The sequence below is a fragment of the Bolinopsis microptera genome, chromosome 1 (assembly GCF_026151205.1).
Source record: "Bolinopsis microptera isolate Bmic1 chromosome 1, MBARI_Bmic_1.0, whole genome shotgun sequence".
Taxonomy (NCBI): Eukaryota; Metazoa; Ctenophora; class Tentaculata; order Lobata; family Bolinopsidae; genus Bolinopsis; species Bolinopsis microptera.
In genome coordinates, this window is record NC_087072.1 from 24,516,407 (window position 1) to 24,538,341 (window position 21,935).

General features: G+C 39.2%; 1 protein-coding gene across 1 annotated transcript; it reads right to left on the reverse strand.

Moving 5' to 3' along the window:
• Positions 1-1,954: 1,954 nt before the first annotated feature.
• LOC134821117 (protein phosphatase Slingshot-like) lies at positions 1,955-4,743 on the reverse strand. Its single transcript, XM_063831785.1, has 8 exons — positions 4,624-4,743; positions 4,258-4,429; positions 3,893-4,045; positions 3,664-3,770; positions 3,423-3,547; positions 3,051-3,165; positions 2,820-2,913; positions 1,955-2,689 (listed from the first exon to the last, which is right to left on the reverse strand). Exons 1-8 carry the CDS (start codon positions 4,737-4,739, stop codon positions 2,420-2,422), a joined length of 1,152 nt encoding a protein of 383 aa, XP_063687855.1. The 5' UTR covers positions 4,740-4,743; the 3' UTR covers positions 1,955-2,419.
• Positions 4,744-21,935: the final 17,192 nt, after the last annotated feature.

The window sequence follows — 21,935 nt, forward strand, 5'->3', positions numbered from 1 at the left end:
CCTCCCTCTTCCCTCTCCCCCTCTCTCTCTCTATATCTCTCTATCTATCTCTCTCATACCACAATGCGCCATAAATGGCAGATTATAGCAGGATTACTTCTTTTAACGTAACACGCATAGCGAAGATTAAATGATTCTTCGCGCGAAAAACGCGCGCGCGCGTCTGTGACGGTTTCAGTGTAAAGTCGGTTTTAAAGTAATGCAATATGTATGTACTACGGCTTAACGGTCATTCAAATTGATATCATTGCCTTTTGTTTGGGAAAGAGAGACACTGACAGCGCTCCACTCTACCCTAATGATGGGTTTTGGTCAAATCAATATATATATAATATGACCATCAGCTGGTTAGGTTAGAGTGTAAAAAATATGCAATAAATTGTTGGACATTGGTATGGTGACCAGCCTCACAGAGATAGCTCTATGAGTCTGGTCAACAAACCAGCAGGACAATAAGAAAATGTCAAACATGCCCCGTGACGGTTAATAGGTCTCAGCGAACCTTAACATTAGATGAAATATTAACTCCTTAGCATCACGAGGCTATATATTATATTGTTAACAAAGAAGCTTAAAATTGTGTGTAACAGAATAACTTGATGAAGGAATAAGGATTACACCACTTGTTTTGGACGCCGGGGCTAATAAAAATATAATTATAAGTATTGCCGGTTGCTGATACTGATAAAATTTGTACATCAAGATCATGCAAATCATGTTCCCGCGCGCGCTGATTGCCGAACATTGGCATTAAATTTAAAGTTTGAGATATTTTTTCTAACGTGCAAAGACTGTCCGGGTCCCAAGGAAATCTTACTGGCTGGCCGTGTTACTAGAGGTGATAATTTTTCAATATCATATTATCTTTTGTCATGTCGTGAATCAAAAAAATCCCTGTAGTTCAAGTTCAAAGTTGATCTGCACTCATGCAGTATTTTCATGGCGAGCGGTAGTATAATTATTGGAATGCGGAAGGCGCTCACTCACGCTCAGCTAGCCTGTCATTCCGTTACTGGGCTGCGCTCAGCCTGCATCATTCCGCCGAATATAATTTTTATTCATATCATGTTTATGAACATTATATTATAGCCTGGGGCCCCTAGGTAAGTCGGTAACTTTATTTGTACGATCATGTAATCCAATGTGAGTATGGCCATGAGCCAAAAAACATGGGTCTTGAGCAAGGCTCGACCGGGATCCCGGTCCCGCTGAAAATCGGACTGGGAACTCCGGTACGGTCCCGGCCAAAATGCTGAATTTTGAACGGGACCAAACCAAGATGTTTTCTAAATGTTAGCATATCTTTTTTTGCAGTTATCGGACCTCGATTGTGGAACTTAATCCAACCAAACCTCCATATACTATCGAAAATCCCCTGCACTTTAAAGAAATGCTTACGATGTTTGTGAAAACATTCCCAGATGAGCCTCCAGTGGCAGGATACAGCTGCACCAGAATGGAAACTCGTTACTGGATTAGAGTGGAATTAAGGCAGTGACCTCGCTGTCCGGGTGGTCAGCAACTCTGATAACCCGATATGCAATATGGGATTCTGTGAACTTAAAGCACACCAAAGTAACCAAACTCCAAAGTGAGTATTACAAGTTTATTACTTATAGTTATAGTTCATTAATTTAGGACGGTGTTTGGTTCCACCCTCGTGTCCATGTTAAACTGAGTCATGTGACTCGCCCTTGTGTCCACCCTTTTAGGAATAGGACGCCCTTGTGGCTTGTGTCCAACGCGTCGTGTCCGGTTCTCGGCTGAAATTAGCCATAGCACATAGAATCGTCCTGGAAAACTGTGCCTTTCATACATTGATCTATAAGTCTGGCTCGAGAAATCTAAGATTCGTCTTGCCAAGTAACTGCTTCAGTTTGTCTATGAGGCCCAGGTGAAATCTGTGTTGTTGTACAAGTACAACTGTTTTATTGAACAATTACAAAGCGGTTTTCAGGAATTCTGATTTTGACTGATATCATGAGTTCACAAACAACGATGAATGAAATCGCCGAATGTTTACTGAATACAATTACAAGGTAAAAACTTCAAAAAATTTAAGGTTATCTTTACAAGCTTTAAATCATTATAAACCCCTTAATATTTGTATGATTCTATCAAATCTGACGAATCGAATTAAAATATATTTATAAGGACGTGTCGTTTATCAACAAATTGAAAAACTCAAAAATCTTAATTAAAAACTGCATAAATTTGCAAGTTCGATTCTGCCTCAGTTTTGATAATCATGGAATCCATCAAAATTATTTGATCTCCATCACTTACTCTTCAGTATTCTTCATACAATATACATCGACTATCGATAGATGCTCTTTACTTATTTTTATCGTACCTCATTTTCACTAGCGTAAACTAATCTGACCGAAAGCTGACAAGGAGCTCTTAAAAATACTGAATTCTACCCTACTTCACCACCAGCCGCATAAAGTTCATTTATATCAGCAGAATCCAGGATTTGATTCAATGTCTGCTCATCATTGTGATACTCTGTGATGGTTTTCTGATAGAGCTCTAACTGTTTTTGAAAACCCCAATTAGGTTTGACACAAGACCTGCGATGCTTCACGAAGGAAGAGGCGTCTGAGAGCGACATGTCGTATTCTCTCATTAAGTAGGACATAGTGGTGGACCCTGATCTGCTAATGCCCATCTGACAGTGTACTAACACCTGACGGGCAAGTGGAGTCAACATCATAGTTGGGATTTTATATAGTTATGTATTACATAATATGTTAGTGATGAATCATTATGCAACTTGGCTAATTTTGCCTTAAATAATCACGTCTGGGGGGACTTACCTTGCCTTTGGAGTCCCGGCAATTCTTAATGTACTTATGAGTATTTTCCCAGTGTTCCAAAAGATTAGACTTCGGCACGTCCAACACTTCGATCCTTGACGGGGAGAAGGATTTAGAGAGGAATATAATACTGTAATTATTTGTTATTGTTATCATGATAGTATCTTACTCACACCCACTTCTAAGAATGCCCACTGTAAATATCTTAGTACTTAATAGTGGCTTTAATACCTAAGATAGTCGAATGAAGACTCGAAAGGAGAATCTATCTCTGAGGTAACGTTGAGAATGTGAGTTATGCCGTTCTCAACCAGTTCCTCGTAGTTACACGCGTTCCATTCCGATCCTGGAGGAGTGCACATTGTTTAACGACATGAGGAATGGATAATTATTTGGGAGGAACATAAATTTTACAGAAAATGTAAAATCCATAAGCATTTTGTAATTGATCAAATGGTCACGAGAATGAGGCCCTTTTTAGAAGGTACTAAGGTAGAGTTTGAGACTTTGTTCTTCTGTTCTGTTTGACGATATAATACCCGATTGATCTAAGCTAACAGTAACTGATCACGTGCCATCAGTATATCAGCTCACTTTACTTACCAAGGTAAAGGTAGTCTTTAATTAGAGACGGTTCGTCCATCTGACCGAGTGTCATCAGGATTTTCTCTTCGATAAAATTCTTGTAATGATTCAGGCTCATTCCCATATCTTTTTCCACTTGTGTTCTTTAAAGTACGGAGTGATGATTAATTTACCAGATAAACGTTTCAAAATAAAATAAACTTGCAAATAACGCGCCGAATAAAATCTGCAAAGTTACCAAACATTGAGAAGTAGTGACCTGATCGATTTACAGCTGGCTTCATCGAGGTCTATATTGTACATAACACTCCTTATCGTCAGGACAATCAACCGAGACAACTCGTCCAGAGAAGCAATCGGCAGCTCCTGTTAGATGAAATTAAATATATCGTGAAAATGCATTTCATCTCGTTAAAATGTAATTTAGTAACCCGTGTTATCTGAAAGTATGAGATGACTGACTGCAGATATAATATTATCGGGCTAACCCTTGCTGAAGGTTCAACATCGAGGAGGTTTTTAGTGAAACCGATCGGGGATTTCTGATTATCAAACGCAGCCCTCTTGTCAAATATCTCCATGATGCTCTTTCTTGGTGTTTTCCTAAAACTGGATAAGTTCCAGTTACTTGCACTGCCCATCTGAGTGGATAGTATTCTTGTTAACATGTTAAAAACATAACTAGGAAGTATGCTAAAACTTTTACCTTGTACAAACACTTTTCAGGAAAAAAATATTAGATTTTAGTAATTAAAGCAGTTAAAGTAAGTAATTAAAGTAATCGAAGTGACTATAACTAATTAAAGATCGCAATTATCAGTGACAAAATTAAAAGTCTTATTGCGTGACTTACGTCATTCTGGTTGGTATAAAAGGAGCACCATTTGTGACTCTTGCCGTAGAGGAAGAAGTTGTTATCAAGAGCGTTTTGTAGGGAGCCGGAAAGGAAGTTAATGGCTGCCCACTGAGACTGAATGTTAGCAGGTTTCAGAACCAGGCTTGTTCGCATATCACACACTACAAAACTGAGAGAGAAAGGGTTTTAATAATTTATGATATATCCTTGAAATGCCGCTAATAATGTTTTCACTTTTGAAATTTGCACCCGTTGTGTCACTGGCTCAGACCTTACCCAATAGCCACAAAAATAAAGAAACGAAATTTAAAATGTAGCAAAAAATTTCGTCATGATAAATTCATGAAAACTTTAAAAACCAACCTGCCGTCTCCATCGTCCAGTTTGACAGTCACGTGACTCTTGACAGGTACTCCCGCACAGAAGCGCAGGTTAGCTGGTCGGTTCTCGATCAGCTCCGCTTCAGCTCCCAACATCATGTCCTCCTTCTGTCCCTCCTCGTTTCTGAAGGACATTTATTAGAGGAATCCTTTTACTTTTAATTATTATCACATAAAGTTGTAATGGTCGGTTCGTGTGGACTGGGGGAATTAGATGAGTAATGATCTACACTCGACTGTCACGTGACTTTTTCAACCCGTTCTCTAGCTGACCCTGAACGACTATTCGAAACCCTAACCCTCTAATCTGATCCCAACCCTAACCCAATCCTTAACAAAAGCATATGCTGAAACCCTAACCCTAACGAGAAATTAGACGGTCATATCACGTGATCGAGACATTTTTTCGCCAATATCTCGCCAGGGAAGCATTTTAACCTTATGTCATGGGGGTGATTCGGAATCAGCGTCCGAAAATACATCGATTCAAGTTGGTTTCAAAATCAACTATCAGGGGCCCGTTTTAGAAAAATCTCGAAGATCGAGTGTAGAGTGATTTAGCTCGCTCGGTTCGCTGTTGGTGTGAACTTGAAAATGAGATCATTCATTTTCCATATTATGCGTCTTAATAATAATACCCTGTTTCCATAGATACCTTGCATGATTCACAAAATATTGAGATTCAAATTCTTAGCTCAGCATTTTTATGTACACGTCAAATTGTTTAGCAACCCGCAGTACTTGTTTAATACGACAATTTTCTAGCTCCACATGGAATTATTTGCACGATTGCTACTTAATTCTGATCTTTGGCGAAAAAAACTTGATTTGTATTATGTTATTTCCATTCCACATCAGGCCTTTGAGTTAATTTCGTCATAATTTCTTTGTCTTTTCATGGTAACTTTTGCTACTTTCACTTAGAATTTCAGTGTTTATATAGATGCCCGTCATCCCTCGACAGATTAACAAATTAACTGATATAATTGTATTGCCTAGGTTACAGGTACATATAATGCAACTAAAACTGCCAAATGAGGATGAAGATGATGAACAACCCGAAATTCCTGATGATATCAAAGTATTTGTGCAACCATCCGACAATCCTCCATTCTTCTTACAGAGACACGAGCTTACCAGATGGAGTGAAAAATTTGAGGAGAGTATTGAAAACGGGGAAATTTGGCTGATTGACGGATTTAATGGAAATTGGAATGAGGTCCAAGATTGTATATCCTTGCTGAAGGGATTTGAAGTCGATGTTACTTTTGACAATATAAAGGTAAGCTTTGTTAGTAGTCGTTATATTTTGTTATTTTGTTAGTCATTATCTTATTATTGGACGTAATTAATTTTGGTTCGCTAACTATTCTAAACAGAATTTTCAGAGCACGTGGTGAAACTGAATCGCATGCTCTTTAGCAGAATATATCATGACCTCTTTATATTGGACTTGTTTCAGGTAATAACGACATTTGCACTGACATTTGATATTGTCCCACTTATTGAAGAGATCAATTGTTGGTTAAAGTTCAATCTTAAGACAGAGACCTTTGGAAGGACCTTAAAAACAATTCACATGCTCGGAAAATTAGGATTTTCAGAGGAAAGTCTGACTAACAGAATAAAAGGAACTCAAATAGTACTGGACTTGGTAAACAACTCAAGCAAGGAAAGTTTTAAACACTTGCTTATGGCGACCGTAACAGAAGAAGAAGAACAATTGCTTGTTGCTGATTTCGACGATTTCGATGAAATAATCTTAAATGCGCTGTGTAAATCAGAAAATAACCATCTTGATGTTTTGCTGGATGTTTGGGTTAACACCTTTAACAAGATTGACTCTAATGAGAAATGTAAGATTGTTCTTGGTTTATTTGAAACAATCCAGAAATCAAATGAGGCAGACATGTTATGTGTGTTTTGGTCGGAAGTCAATGAAGTGATAGATAAGATCATGACAGTCTCATCTGATGCAGATAATAGAGAAATATCGAAATCAGCATACGCTTGTCTAAAGTCTATCATGGATCTGTCGAAGACCGAATGTGCGTCACCAAAGCAAATAAGATTGGAACTGGTACGTCGGACTCGCTGTTGGAGAAAATACTCGGTTGACGACATTAAGTTGCTTAATAAAAACCAGAACTTGAAGTGTTGGCACTTCGCAGAAATCGTGCTCGATTGGATTGATGTGCAAGGACCTGACTTCTCCACCGATTTTGAAACTATAGGAGAATTACGTAGGATGGCAAATAATGGTGTTATAAAATATTTGAAAGATAACCGTTGTAGCCCAGGATTATGTAGCTACAGCATTCAGATTATTGAAGCGTTTGATAGATTAGATCATTCATGTAGGATATGTTGTAGAGGAGTCAAGCATAATTTTTTAGAGAAGTTTGGCGCATTCGTCCTTATTTCCGGAGTACTTGGAATAATTGGATTTTTATTGTTCATACTAATTGATTTTTATGAATACGAAAAAGTAGTAATTGGAATTTTGGGTGCGCTTATAGCATTTATATTTATTTTAGTCGGCGTTGTTTATGTTCTTCATTATCCAGCATTATTGTTCTCAAATCCTTTTAGTTTAACGAATGTTCGCATAAGTCTTGATACACTGAACATCTTAAAATTAACAAATTCCTCTAATATTGTTACGATTAACCCATATTTTAGGTCTATTCTCTGGTTTCTACCTTTCCTTCGTGCTGAGTTACAACTATTAAATTTAAACGGTATGGTAGAATTTGATTTGAGAAACCCAAATAGGGGAACGAATTATCACATTTCTCATTGGTATATAACATCCAATGATGGTAGATTATTTTCGACTTTTACAGCTACACACAGTGAACTGGTAAAGTTTTTTGATAAGCACTCTGAAATTCCAGCACGCAGCAATATCTTAAGTTGTTTCTATTGCTCTTGGTTTTGTTGCTGTTTTAGGAATATCCAAGTTCGTACTATTACCTAACTAAGTTACAGTTAGCTACTTCAGGGCTGAAATTTTTATGTAATAACATTCCTTTTAAATACTCGATGTACATTGATATAAGTATTGCGTGTTTAGCTAAAAGTAAAATTAGCGAAATATGGATTTATGGAGCTGAATTTGTAGTAATTTTAAAGTTTGAAGTATAACTATAACTCTGAATAGGGTGGTAATATTTACTGTTATTATTATGATATCTTTTAATGCATTTCAGGTTAAAATAACTTCAATTGATACATTTACCCACAAGCTCACAAGCTAATACAGTTAACCCAAGTTAATAAGGTTGTTAAGTTTGTAAACTTTTTACATGATGTAGAAATTTAATAAATTCAATATTTACACAACATTAATGTTCTGCGGAACAGTGATTCAGTAAAACATGTATTTCAGCCGTTCCCTGTTGTTATTGTTTTCAATGGATGATCAATTCTTTAAATGTAGGGTTAAAAAAGTTATTACTGTCAAACTTTTGGGTCTCCTATTCGATTGACTAATTTTATATACGTATGATAATTTTAAAAAAAAATTGTTCTCTTTCTTGGACTGTGTGTAAATGAGTTAGTGGTGGAATATAAATGTGCTCATTCGGACGACGATTCCTCGGATTGTTCATCTGATTTTTATTATATGAATCATTTTACTTTTTATTATTCTAATCACACAAAGTTGTAATGTTTGGTTCGTGTTGATTTGAAAATGAGGTCATTCATTTTCCATATTATGCTCTCTAAATATCCTGTCTCAAATTCCATAGATACATCGCATAAATTTGTTTACATAATCTAATAGTCATAACTATGATTCACATATTACATACCATGAAACTGAAGATTAAAATTCTTAAGTGTAAAGTGATATGCATTATATTGTAGGGTGCCAGGGAAGAGGTTTGTGTTGAGTGTTCGAATGAGAGGGTAGCATTAACAGTCTAGTAGCATAATACACGGTGGCGCTTATTTTTATAAGCATTTTTATGTGCACGTCATTGTTTAGCAACCCGCAGTACTTGTTTAATACGACAATTTTATAGCTCCACATGGAATTATTTGCACGATTGCTACTTAATTCTGACCTGTGGCGATAAAAACTTGATTTGTATTATCTTATTTCCATTCCATATCAGGCCTTTGAGTTAACTTCGTTATAATTTTTCTGTCTTTTCATGGTAACTTTTGCTGGCTACTTTCGCTAAGAATTTCAGTGTCTATATTCTATATAGATGTTTGAAAATGCCCGCCATAACTGTTTTTGCTGTGTCCGTCATCCCTCGACAGATGAACAAATTTACTGATTTAATTTTATCACCTAGGTTACAGGTTCATATAATGCAACTAAAACTGCCAAATGAGGATGAAGATGATGAACAACCCGAAATTCCTGATGAAATCAAAGTATTTGTGCAACCAGCTGACAATCCTCCATTCTTCTTACAGAGACACGAGCTTACCAGATGGAGTGAAACATTTGAGGAGAGTATTGGAAACGGGGAAATTTGGCTGATTGACGGATTTAATGGAAATTGGAATGAGGTTCAAGATTGTATTTCCTTGCTGAAGGGATTTGAAGTCGATGTTACTTTCGACAATATAAAGGTACCTTTGTTTATAGTAGTTATATTTTGTTATTGTAAGTCATTATCTCATTATTGGACGTACTTAATTTGGTTCGCTAACTATTCTAAACAGAGTTTTCAGAGCACGTTGTGAAACTGAACTGCATGCTCTTTAGCAAAATATATCATTTTATGGTTCTGGGCCTCTTCATATTGGACTTGTTTCAGGTAATAACGACATTTGCACTGACATTTGATATTGTCCCGCTTATTGAAGAGATCAATTGTTGGTTAAAGTTCAATCTTAAGACAGAGACCTTTGGGAGGACCTTAAAAACAATTCACATGCTCGGAAAATTAGGATTTTCAGAAGAAAGTCTGACTAACAAAATAAAAGGAACTCAAATAGTACTGGACTTGGTAAACAACTCAAGCAAGGAAAGTTTCAAACACTTGCTTGTGACGACCGTAACAGAAGAAGAACAATTTGTCGGCCAATTCGATGAAACAATCTTAAATGCGCTGTGTAAATCAGAAAATAACCATCTTGATGTTTTGCTGGATGTTTTGGTTAACAAGATTGACTCCAACGAGAAATGTAAGATTGTTCTTGGTTTATTTGAAACAATCCAGAAATCAGATGAGGCAGATATGTTATGTGTGTTTTGGTCGGAAGTCAATGAAATGATAGAAAAGATAATAGCAGTATCATTGGAATTGGATACAGAAATTCAAATATTCAAATCAGCAAACGCTTGTCGAAAGTCTATCATGGATCTGTCGAAGACCGAATGTGTGTCACCAAATAAAATCAGATTGGAACTAGTACGTCGGACTCGCTGTTGGAGACAATACTCGGTTGACGACATTAAGTTGCTCGATAAAAACAGTAACCTGGAGTGTTGGCACTTCGCAGAAATCGTGCTCGATTGGATTGATGTGCAAGGACCTGACTTCTCCACCAATTTTAAAACTATAGAGGAATTACGTAGGATGTCAAATAATGGTATTTTTAATTTTTTGAGAGATAAACCTAGTAGCCCAGGATTATGTAACTACAGCATTCAGATTATTGAAGCGTTTGATAGATTAGATCATCCATGTAGGGTAGGTTGTAGAAGAGTCAAGCAGAAATTGTTAATGGTATTCTCACCAGTTAACTTTTTAAAGTCTCCTTCCCATTTCGTGTGTTTTATTCTAAGCGCATTCGCCCTTATTAGCGGAATACTAAGTTTTGTATTATTTCCAGGTTTGGTGCTATATGTTTTTCGTGATGACAAAAAAGTAGCAATTATATTTTTTAGTGCATTTACAGCAATGATATTTATTTTAGTCAGCGTTGCTTATGTTGCTCATTATCGAACATTACTGTTCTCAAATCCTTTTAGTTTAACGAATGTTCGCATAACTCTTGGTATACTGAACATCTTAAAATTAACAAATTCCTCTAATATTGTTACGATTAACCCATATTTTAGGTCTATTCTCTGGTTTTTACCTTTCCTTCGTGCTGAGTTACAGCTATTAAATTTGAACGGTATGGTAGAATTTGAATTGAGAAACCCACATAGGGGACTGAATTATCACATTTCTCATTGGTATATAACATCAAATGATGGTAGATTATTTTCGACTTTTACAGCTACACACAGTGAACTGGTAAAGTTTTTTGATAAGAACTCTGAACTTCCAGCACGCAGCAATATGTTAAGTTGTTTCTGCAGTTACTGTTTTAGGAATATCCAAGTTCGTACTATTACCTAACTAAGTAACAGTTAGCTACTTCAGGGCTGTAATTTTTATGTAATAACATCACTTTTAAATATTCGATGTAGATTGATAATTGATATAAGTATTGCGTGTTTAGCTAAAATTATCGAAATATGGATTCATGGAGCTGAATTTGCGAGGAGGAGCGATTTTGTGGGTCTCCTCTTCGATTTACTACATTTTATATACGTATGATAATTTTTAAAGTAATTGCGCTCTTTCTTGGACTGTGTGTAAATGAGTTAGTGGTGGAATATAAATGTGCTTTAATACGAATGATAATTCCTCAAATTGTTCATCTGAACCGATCAACTTAACATCTTAAAATAAGCTGATTCCTCTATTGTGACGATTCAATTTATTTTGAGCTATTCTCTGGATTTTACCTTTTATTTCTTTCGAGCTGAATTAAAATTGTTAAACTTGAACGGTATGTAAGCAGTGATTAATTGAGATGAATTTAGGGTAATATTGTGTAATATGTAGATAGTGTAATGATTATAATAAGGCGGTCGTGGGGTCCAGTATGTGACGTAGTATTTTGGGCATATATTAGTAGACGACAGTTATTGCAGTTTAAGTGCAGAGAGGTCAGTTTAACATATGTTGGGTCAGTACGAGGTTGAATTATGGAGTGTTTACAGAATACTAGTGTTACAATGTTGTGGCTATCGACAGGACAGTTTGAGATTCCTGGGAAATGGTAGGGTTAGCTTTTTGAGAGTAAGAAGAGTGCCAGTTTACCCGATCGAGAGGGGGGTCATTTTGATACCGGGCAGGTTCTGTAGCTAGAACCTGTTAAGGTTAGGTCGTGTAGTTAGGTAGATGGTTATAGTGGTAAGTATAAGATTGGCGGCCGTAGAATAGTGGAGCATTACGTAGTTACTATTATCGGGCTTGGTTGTGGCCGACACCAGGGGATGTCTTGACAACACTGGGCTCTGGCATAGCGGGAGTCAGCGCTGGTTGACTTAGATAGGTAAAGCTAGACTAAGAGTAGGAGCTAGCTGGCGGCCGTAGAATAGTGGAGCCTTACGTAATTACTGTTATCAGGCTTGGTTGTGGCCGACACCAGGGGATGTCTGGACAACACTGGGCTCTGGCAGAGCGGGAGTCAGCGCTGGTTGACTTAGATAGGTAAAGCTAGACTAAGAGTAGGAGCTAGAACCGGTTAAGGTTAGGTCGTTTAGTTAGGTAGATGGTTATAGTGGTAAGTATAAGATTGGCGGCCGTAGAATAGTGGAGCATTACGTAATTACTGTTATCAGGCTTGGTTGTGGCCGACACCAGGGGATGTCTTGACAACACTGGGCTCTGGCAGAGCGAGAGTCAGCAATGGTTGACTCAGATAGGTAAAGCTAGATTAAGAGTAGGATTAACGGCAGGAAGTAGGTTGCGTAATATTTGAGGCAGTTATGAATCGGAGCAATTAGGAATTTGTTGCACAGCATTTGAGGCAATATGAGTCTAAGTGACTAAGCGTTGGTTGAGCAAATATTCGATTATTCATTGTTCAGTTAAGTACCTTGGGCACCTTTATTATACCCCTTGTTTGCATTCTCACCCTATTCGATAGAGGGTCATGGTTGATACCAGACTAGTGTAAGGGACCAGGACCAGTTATGGTTGGGGCCTGGTGAGCACGGATGGAACGTGTCGTTAGAGGTTTAGAATCGACAGTGGTTATTTCAGGGCACCTAGATTAGGCACGGTCAAGGCGAGTTGACCATGCTATCCGTGTTTTATGTTGCAGCACTAGATCGCTGAGCGTTTATGGGCGATACGAGTCTGGTTAATTAGGATTTGAAGTAGAGGTTGTCGAATCATTCATTGTATTGTTTCATAGTTTAATTTTGTTTACCCTTTATTATCACGCTCGTTTCCATTGTCCAAACCCTTAATTAAATGCAAATAAACTTCGAACCGGGAAGCAAGTGTCCACTGCTTACAAGTGGCGCGAACGGTAGGATCCTATTTTATAATAGGATAGTTTGTTTTGTATTTTAATTAAGGTAATGGAGACTATTCAGTGTGTGAGAGTGAGTCGACAGAGGTTAGGAGTATTTGTAAATATGTACGTAGACGTAATATTATACAGTGTTGTCAGTTACCGTTGTTAGACTAGTGCAGTGCAAGAGCAGTAAAGCTGTAAAGGAATGCTCGGTGAAGTGTAAGAGTTTAAATGGTATTTTTGGGGTTTCTTTCATCATGGAGGGGACAGGGGGTTAGATTCCGGAGAGGCACAGGTTAGGAGGGGTTATTTTGAGGAGTATATGTCCGTCCGTTGAGGGATTGGTTCGAGAGAGTGTTTTGATGAGTTGATTCATGGATAACCGGGTCTTATTTTAAGTTTTAAGACGGCAGACTTGACATACTTTCAGCCACCAGAGCCTCAGTGGGAGTGGCTGCCTGCTGAACCGTTCTGTAGTGTGTCAGACTTGTTTTCTTTTAGTAGCGCTACGTATTGTGATATCATGAAAGAGATAGAGGAAGAGATAGAGGAAGAGATAGAGGAAGAGATAGAGGAAGAGATAGAGGAAGAGATAGAGGAAGAGATAGAGGAAGAGATATTATATAAATAAGACCCGGGTGATGCTAGCATTGGAGGTTGAAGAGAGGTTATTCGGAGAGTGGTGACGTCACTTGTAGGGAATTAGAGCGGTGTATTGATTTGAAAACTTGGAACGTTTTGAAGGGGTTTTGAAATTTGAGGGGTGCCGAGGCATGGTATTTTCTATGATGAAAGAAATTAGGACTACTTTTCTGTGAAGAGAGTGTTGAATTGACTGTCCGAATATTTGAATATGAGGAACTGACGGAGATTAAGTCATGGAGTGACGGTGTGAGACACTGATTTATCAATTAGAGTAAAAACCGAGCAATAGAGAGCTGATAAGCGAGAGCTTTAATTATTACATTTGACCTGTACACTTGGTATTTTAATTAGTACATTGTTGAAGAGAGAGACAGTGTTTGTATTTTATTTTAATACTTTCAACACTACTATATAACAAATAATTTGAGTCAGGGGAGCGGCACTGAGAGAGGAACTGTTGAAGAGAGAGACAGTGTTTGTATTTTAATTAGTACATTATTGAAGAGAGAGACAGTGTTTGTATTTTATTTTAATACTTTCAACACTACTATATAACAAATAATTTGAGTCAGGGAAGCGGCACTGAGAGAGGAACTGTTGAAGAGAGAGAGACAGTGTTTGTATTGTATTTTAATACTTTCAACACTACTATATAACAAATAATTTGAGTCAGGGAAGCGGCACTGAGAGAGTAATTGGCAGAGATAAAGATAGCTAATGAGGTAATGAGGAGAGCGCGGCAGGAGGCTGAGCTAGCAAACGAGAGAGGAATTGGCAGAGATAAAGATAGCTAATGAGGTAATGATGAGAGCGCGGCAGGAGGCTGAGCTAGCAAACGAAGAGTTAAGGACTCAATATGATGAATTGAGGCAGCAGGGAGCACAGCTAAGAAGAGATGGATTCAGAGAGGGTAAGCTAGAAGCTAGGCAGGAGAAGGAGACCGAAAAGAGGAGAATCAGAGAAGCGAACAGAGCAGCGGGTAAGAAATACCCATTAATGAAACCTCGGATGTTGGTGCTGGGGAAACACAGCTTTAGAACCTTCCTGAGCGGGTTTAAAATATTCGCCAAAGCTGCGGACATCTTGGATGAAGACTTGGTGGACATGATCATGACGTACTTGGACCCCAAGGCACAGAGGAGAGTGGAGACCCTACGATTAACCCGGGACGAGAAGAGAAATGTAGAGGCGAGTTTGGAGAGGAGGACAGAGGTGCTATGTGATGTGCATTCAAAGGCGGGTGCAGGAAGAGACTTCTTGAGATGCGTCAGAAAGAGGAAGAGACAATTTCGGATTTTACAGCTAGAGTCACTGACATGGCGGATGCGGCATATGCACCGGGGGAGGAGGAGATCAAGAAGACCATCAGGCTAGATGTATTTACAGCTGGGGTATTAAAGGATGAAATCGGGATCGAGTTAATCAAGTCACGAGTGCAAGATTTTGAGGCCGCGCTAAAGAGGGCAGTTAAGTTGGATGGGATCCTGGCGAGTCGTAGCCCTAAACCAGGGAAGAATGAGGAGGAACTTTTGTTCCAAATCGAGGAGGATATAGAGATGGATGAGGGAGTGATAAACCGAGTGATGGAAGAGAACCGGCCGAGAAGAGACATCGGTGCTTGTTACACCTGTGGACAGCATGGACATTTCGCAAAGGAATGTAGAAAGCCCCCTACTTGTTATGGATGCGGGAGACAGGGTCATGTTGCAATGGATTGTACGCAAGGACACGGTGGCCGAGGAGGTCTTCAAAGAGGGCAAGATCCTCTTGTACAGAAAGCTATGGACGAAAGAAATTTATCATTGGTAGCAGGTAGAAGAACTGATAAGACATGGGAGGAGACCAACCACCTTTGTCGACAGAGGGGATGGATTACTTGAAGTGGAAACGTGAAGTCGGCATCTGGGAGTTGGGAACTTCGATAGCAGCTGCTAAGCAGGCTGCAGTGTGTGTCTTGAGAATCCAGGATTTCAAGGCAAGAGATTTTGCAACACGCTTAGAGTATATTTATATATATACTCAGAGTATATTTCTAGGTATTGATGATCTAGAAAAGTTTGTTAGACTGGAACAAATGCAAATGACAGAATATATCGCTGAGTCCAAGAGACGATTGAACCGGATCGGAGAGTTGTTTAATGACAAGAAAGAAATTTATCATGAGGGTATGTTGGCATACAGGTTGTTAACTCAGGCCACCTGACCAAAGATCAACAGATATTGATCAAAGCTGCAATGGGGACTCAAGAGTTGACAAGTAAAGCAATTGAGGAATGTTTGAAGAGGTGTTTCGGTGACGCTGTTTTCTGTCGTAGATCCAGAATGGAGTTAGACACAGTGAAGATGAAGGTAAAACCTGGATCGGATGTGCATTACCATAGGGGTCAGTTTGATGAAAAGGATACTGATATCAGTGGTGATAACGAAGAATATACATTCTATCAAGGATACAATAATCGAGGACAAGGATGAAGGAAATCGTTCTCTTCTGGCGGTTATAACAATTACTCCAATGGCAGAGGGAGATCTGGAAATTACAGCAGACCATGGGAAAGAGACAAACAGCTTAATTCAAAAGAAAGGAATAACTCAGACTACAAAGATGAGTTAAATGCTATCAGTCACAAAACAGGCGAGGTAGCAAGATGTTCAATTTGTGATTCAAATAAGAATTTCCGGGCAGATTGTCAACATAATCCCAATGTTAATGATGTTCGAAAGAAGGATTCGGGCTCAGTGTGTGTGTATCAGTCGTGCAGGAATGGTAAAGAATCAAACAAAATTGACAAAGACTACTGTGAGACAGTGCTGTTAGTCAATGAGACATTGAACAAGGTGTTGATTGACACTGGGACAACCAGTTCTATGTGTGGTGGTGATGTTTGGTTGAACACATTCTTAGAGTCAATGCCTGAAGAGTTGAAGAAAAAGGTCAGCGAAGTCGAGAGAAACTTGAGTTTTCGTTTTGGAGACGGACGCGCGGTTGAATCTATCAAATGTGTCATGTTACCCGTCAAGTTGTGTAACAGAGATTTCATGTTAGAAACATTTGTGGTTCCAGGAGAATTACCCTTTTTGTTTTCTAGATGTAGCATGAAGCAACTGGGGGTATCATTAGACATAGAGAATGATCAGATTATGATTGGCGGAGAACGGTAACAACTGAAAGTGACCAAATCAGGTCATTATGTGGCAGATATCATGTTATGGGAAAATATGAAATCAGAGAAATATACCATTGAACAAACTGGTAGGGAAGAGAGTGTAAGGAAAGAGGAGATTGTTGATAGTGATAGTGACAGTGAAGATGAATTCTGTCCGAATGAATCAGAGGAAGTAAGCAATGAACCATCAGCAGAAGGAGTGGAAGTTTCGAGTGGAACTGAAACTTCAATAGAAGAATCTGGTAATGTAGAGACCAGTAGTGAACAAATGAAGTCAGAAAGTGTCGGTGATGAAAATAGAGACAAAAGTGAGCCTGATGAATTTCAGAGTGCTTCTTCGTTTGATGAGAATCAAGACTGGGTAGAGGTTGTAGTCGAGAGGAATAAGGTATTAGACTTTAAGAGTGAGGATGTCATTAGGTATAACTCAGCAGATCATACCAAAGATGTGTGGCAGAGAGCAAGTGTAATTGGACCTGGATGGAAAGAAAATTCTGTAAGGAAGGAAGACATCAACGTCCGGAACTTGGTGAAAGAACCAGAAGGTACAACAATTCAATTGCGTCTCAGTGAGTGTCAAGTGCAGAAAAAATCACATGATTCTCTTAACACAGAGTCTAGTATTGATACGGTGATGATACCAAAGGAGAGATATGGTGAGGTGTGTAATCAGTTTATCATTTTGTGGAGACACAGTACGATCGAAGACAGAGAGCTGATAAATGGAGACACAGAGAGCTGATAAATGGAGACATAGACGGGTCGGAGACGAAGGCTGATAAATGGAGACACAGAGTAGTAGTCGGAGACGAAGGCTGATAAATAGAGACACAGAGTGGTCGGAGACGAGAGCTGATAAATGGAGACACAGAGAGCTGATAACTGGAAACACAGACGAGTCGGAGACGTGAGCTGATAAATGGAGACATAGACGGGTCGGAGACGTGAGCTGATAAAAGGAGACACAGTGTAGTCGGAGACGAGAGCTGATAAACGGAGACACAGATAGCTGATAAATGGAGACACAGAGTGGTCGGAGACGAGAGCTGATGAATGGAGACACAGAGTGGTCGGGGACGAGTTACGGGAGAATGCAGATAGGCTGGAAGGAGATACAGAGTCAGAATGAGTCATAAGATTTATATAACAGTAGTTATATCGAAATAACAGTGCAATATCATTGATCACAAAAAATCAGATAAATCAGAAATTACTTGGAACTGAAAGAGCTGTCGATATTGAAATGAAAATTAAAACAAAGTCTTAATAAATAACTATCGGAGAGTATCACCCAACAGGGGCGGTGAGGAGAAGATGGTTAACATACCTGGAGTACAAGAGAGACAGTGACACTAAACCCACGGATTGAGATGCGTAGTACATCAACTTGTATTCTGAACAGAGACATCGAACGAGATCCAGAAGAAGACATCTGGAAGGAGAAAAGAGACATGAAACGAGATCCAGAAGAAGGTATCTGGAAGGAGAAAAGAGACATGGAACGAGATCCAGAAGAAGATATCTGGAAGGAGACAAGAGACGTGGAACGGGATCCAGAGGAAAATATTCAGAACGAGGAGCGGAGACCTGGAGCGAGAGCCAGAAAAAGATAAGTTGAACAACGAACGGAGACTCGGGACCGGATCCAGATGAGGATGTTCGCAACGAAGAATGAGACGGGGATAAGAAGAGACGAAAGAGAAAATGGACAGATAAAGTAAGCCGTTAAGTTTGGATATTGTGAAACTTTATTAAATTATTGTACGAGTATAGTAAGGTTCTAAGAAAGAACATATTTTGTAAAGTTGTGTAAGCTGTGATCGGGCAAGAGATATGGTCTATAGTAAGAGATTTTCCATTAAATTACTGTACCAGTATAGTAGGGTTCTAAGAAAGAACATATTTTGTAAAGTTGTGTAAGCCGTGACCGGGCAAGAGATATGGTCTATAGTAAGAGATTTTCCATTAAATTATTGTACCAGTATAGTAAGGTTCTAAGAAAGAACATATTTTGTAAAGTTGTGTAAGCAGTGATTAATTGAGATGAATTTAGGGTAATATTGTGTAATATGTAGATAGTGTAATGATTATAATAAGGCGGTCGTGGGGTCCAGTATGTGACGTAGTATTTTGGGCATATATTAGTAGACGACAGTTATTGCAGTTTAAGTGCAGAGAGGTCAGTTTAACATATGTTGGGTCAGTACGAGGTTGAATTATGGAGTGTTTACAGAATACTAGTGTTACAATGTTGTGGCTATCGACAGGACAGTTTGAGATTCCTGGGAAATGGTAGGGTTAGCTTTTGAGAGTAAGAAGAGTGCCAGTTTACCCGATCGAGAGGGGGGTCATTTTGATACCGGGCAGGTTCTGTAGCTAGAACCTGTTAAGGTTAGGTCGTGTAGTTAGGTAGATGGTTATAGTGGTAAGTATAAGATTGGCGGCCGTAGAATAGTGGAGCATTACGTAGTTACTATTATCGGGCTTGGTTGTGGCCGACACCAGGGGATGTCTTGACAACACTGGGCTCTGGCATAGCGGGAGTCAGCGCTGGTTGACTTAGATAGGTAAAGCTAGACTAAGAGTAGGAGCTAGCTGGCGGCCGTAGAATAGTGGAGCCTTACGTAATTACTGTTATCAGGCTTGGTTGTGGCCGACACCAGGGGATGTCTGGACAACACTGGGCTCTGGCAGAGCGGGAGTCAGCGCTGGTTGACTTAGATAGGTAAAGCTAGACTAAGAGTAGGAGCTAGAACCGGTTAAGGTTAGGTCGTTTAGTTAGGTAGATGGTTATAGTGGTAAGTATAAGATTGGCGGCCGTAGAATAGTGGAGCATTACGTAGTTACTATTATCGGGCTTGGTTGTGGCCGACACCAGGGGATGTCTTGACAACACTGGGCTCTGGCAGAGCGAGAGTCAGCAATGGTTGACTCAGATAGGTAAAGCTAGATTAAGAGTAGGATTAACGGCAGGAAGTAGGTTGCGTAATATTTGAGGCAGTATGAATCGGAGCAATTAGGAATTTGTTGCACAGCATTTGAGGCAATATGAGTCTAAGTGACTAAGCGTTGGTTGAGCAAATATTCGATTATTCATTGTTCAGTTAAGTACCTTGGGCACCTTTATTATACCCCTTGTTTGCATTCTCACCCTATTCGATAGAGGGTCATGGTTGATACCAGACTAGTGTAAGGGACCAGGACCAGTTATGGTTGGGGCCTGGTGAGCACGGATGGAACGTGTCGTTAGAGGTTTAGAATCGACAGTGGTTATTTCAGGGCACCTAGATTAGGCACGGTCAAGGCGAGTTGACCATGCTATCCGTGTTTTATGTTGCAGCACTAGATCGCTGAGCGTTTATGGGCGATACGAGTCTGGTTAATTAGGATTTGAAGTAGAGGTTGTCGAATCATTCATTGTATTGTTTCATAGTTTAATTTTGTTTACCCTTTATTATCACGCTCGTTTCCATTGTCCAAACCCTTAATTAAATGCAAATAAACTTCGAACCGGGAAGCAAGTGTCGACTGCTTACAGGTATGGCGGAATTTGATTCGAGAAATTCTCGATACAAAATATCACATTATATGTTACATATTAAAATGGTTACCCAGGGTTTGACGGTTCTGAATTTATATCCAATTTTACGAGCACTCACGCTGAATTAGTAAAGTTTCTAAACAGCTGGTCAGAAGTGCCAACATGTTGAGCTACTTCCCGACTTCCGTTATTATTCGTGTGGTTAATTCAATAAAATCTGCAGATATCGACTCTTAATTTTACTGATCTTGGAAGAATTTCATTGATGTAGTTAACATTTTACTGTTTTAAAGTTGAACATTTAGACAACATTTTTATTCTGTAAAAATCACATTTAAATGTTTCTAAAAGAGTCGTTTTATTTGGGTCAGATATCTATGAAAAACTAAAAATGATCAAGAGGCTCTTCTAGACTAGAAGTTCTAGTCTTCTAGATACATGCACCATTAACAATTAACATCGCGGTAATTATGGGAGTAATAAGTCTCAAATCTCAGTGTTTACTAACTTTTCACCAAATTGAGAAGAAATAATTTATTTGGAGAATACTCGGGAGCTCCATGGGATCTTCTGGTGAGACTCATTCTTGATATTTAAAAAAAAAAGTGACCTAAATTATGTTTAGTTAACTTAAATCAATCATCGTCACATTTCAAAAAAAAGTTGCGGTACCTAGCCGGGCCTGTGTAACCGCATATTATGCCGCTGCAGTGCAGCATATCACGTGACCGACACGTGACAAATTTTACTCAACACTGTTCACATTTAAACTACTACTGTGTAAACGCTTACATCTTGCCTAACTTGAGTTTCATTTGTTATGCACGACACTATTATACCCCGATATTTTCTAAGTATCATCGGATCTAAGAAGGAGAATAGAAAAGCCCAAAATGTAGTTTATACGATTCCACCGAAGAAGAAGTTATAGGCCTCTAAAACGCTCTACCTATCGAGATGACAGATTCCAGCACCACTGCAGGTAACTCTCCTAGAGATCTGATAAGTTTCTCAGCCTACCAGCGCTCTCAAAACGGCTCCGTGTCATACCTCATTATCAACAGAATCAAAACAAAACTGGGAGACTTCTACGATGAGATAGACGAAGTATTAACTGGTTTCAGAGGGTCCGGACTCTGTCAGAACGCCCCGGAGACGCTAAGTGACGAGGAGGAGGAGGAGTTAGGGCTGGTGGAAGAGACGGAGTTAGTGGGAGGTAGTGGGGAGGAGGGTTGTGGTGGTAGTGGGGAGGAGGGTTGTGGTGGTGTGTACAGGGATGTGGTGACCGTGTGTCACAGTACTCGTACCTACAGTCCCACTATAGAGGAAGAGTTGCAGCCGGAGAGTGAGCAATGTTTTGATATTGTCGATAATCTGGCCTGTCAGCAGAACAGAACTGATAGTGACAGTGACTCGTATATCTGTGAGTCAGGAGATGACAAGGGTTTGGAGGACATTAATACTCTGCCTGAAGTGTCTCATTTAGGAACGGTTGGGGAAGAAGCAGTGAACAATATCAGATCTACAGATCAACATAACCAAGCAAGCATTGATATTATGTGCAGCCTCAAAGAAGAGTCTCCGACCCAGACAAATGCCCAACAGAATCGTCCTGGTGATCATCTTACGCCGAGTACCAACAGTAATAATCTGAATTTTGAATTTGAAATG

What these genes read in the sequence shown, in the direction of transcription:
- LOC134821117 (XM_063831785.1), bottom strand. Translation starts at nt 4,739, where the DNA reads ATGATGTTGGGAGCTGAAGCGGAGCTGATCGAGAACCGACCAGCTAAC. An exon ending in CTGGACGATGGAGACGGCAG is followed by an intron (nt 4,430 to 4,623) that starts GTTGGTTTTTAA and finishes TTTCTCTCTCAG; the next exon opens with TTTTGTAGTGTGTGATATGC. An exon ending in TTTATACCAACCAGAATGAC is followed by an intron (nt 4,046 to 4,257) that starts GTAAGTCACGCA and finishes CTATCCACTCAG; the next exon opens with ATGGGCAGTGCAAGTAACTG.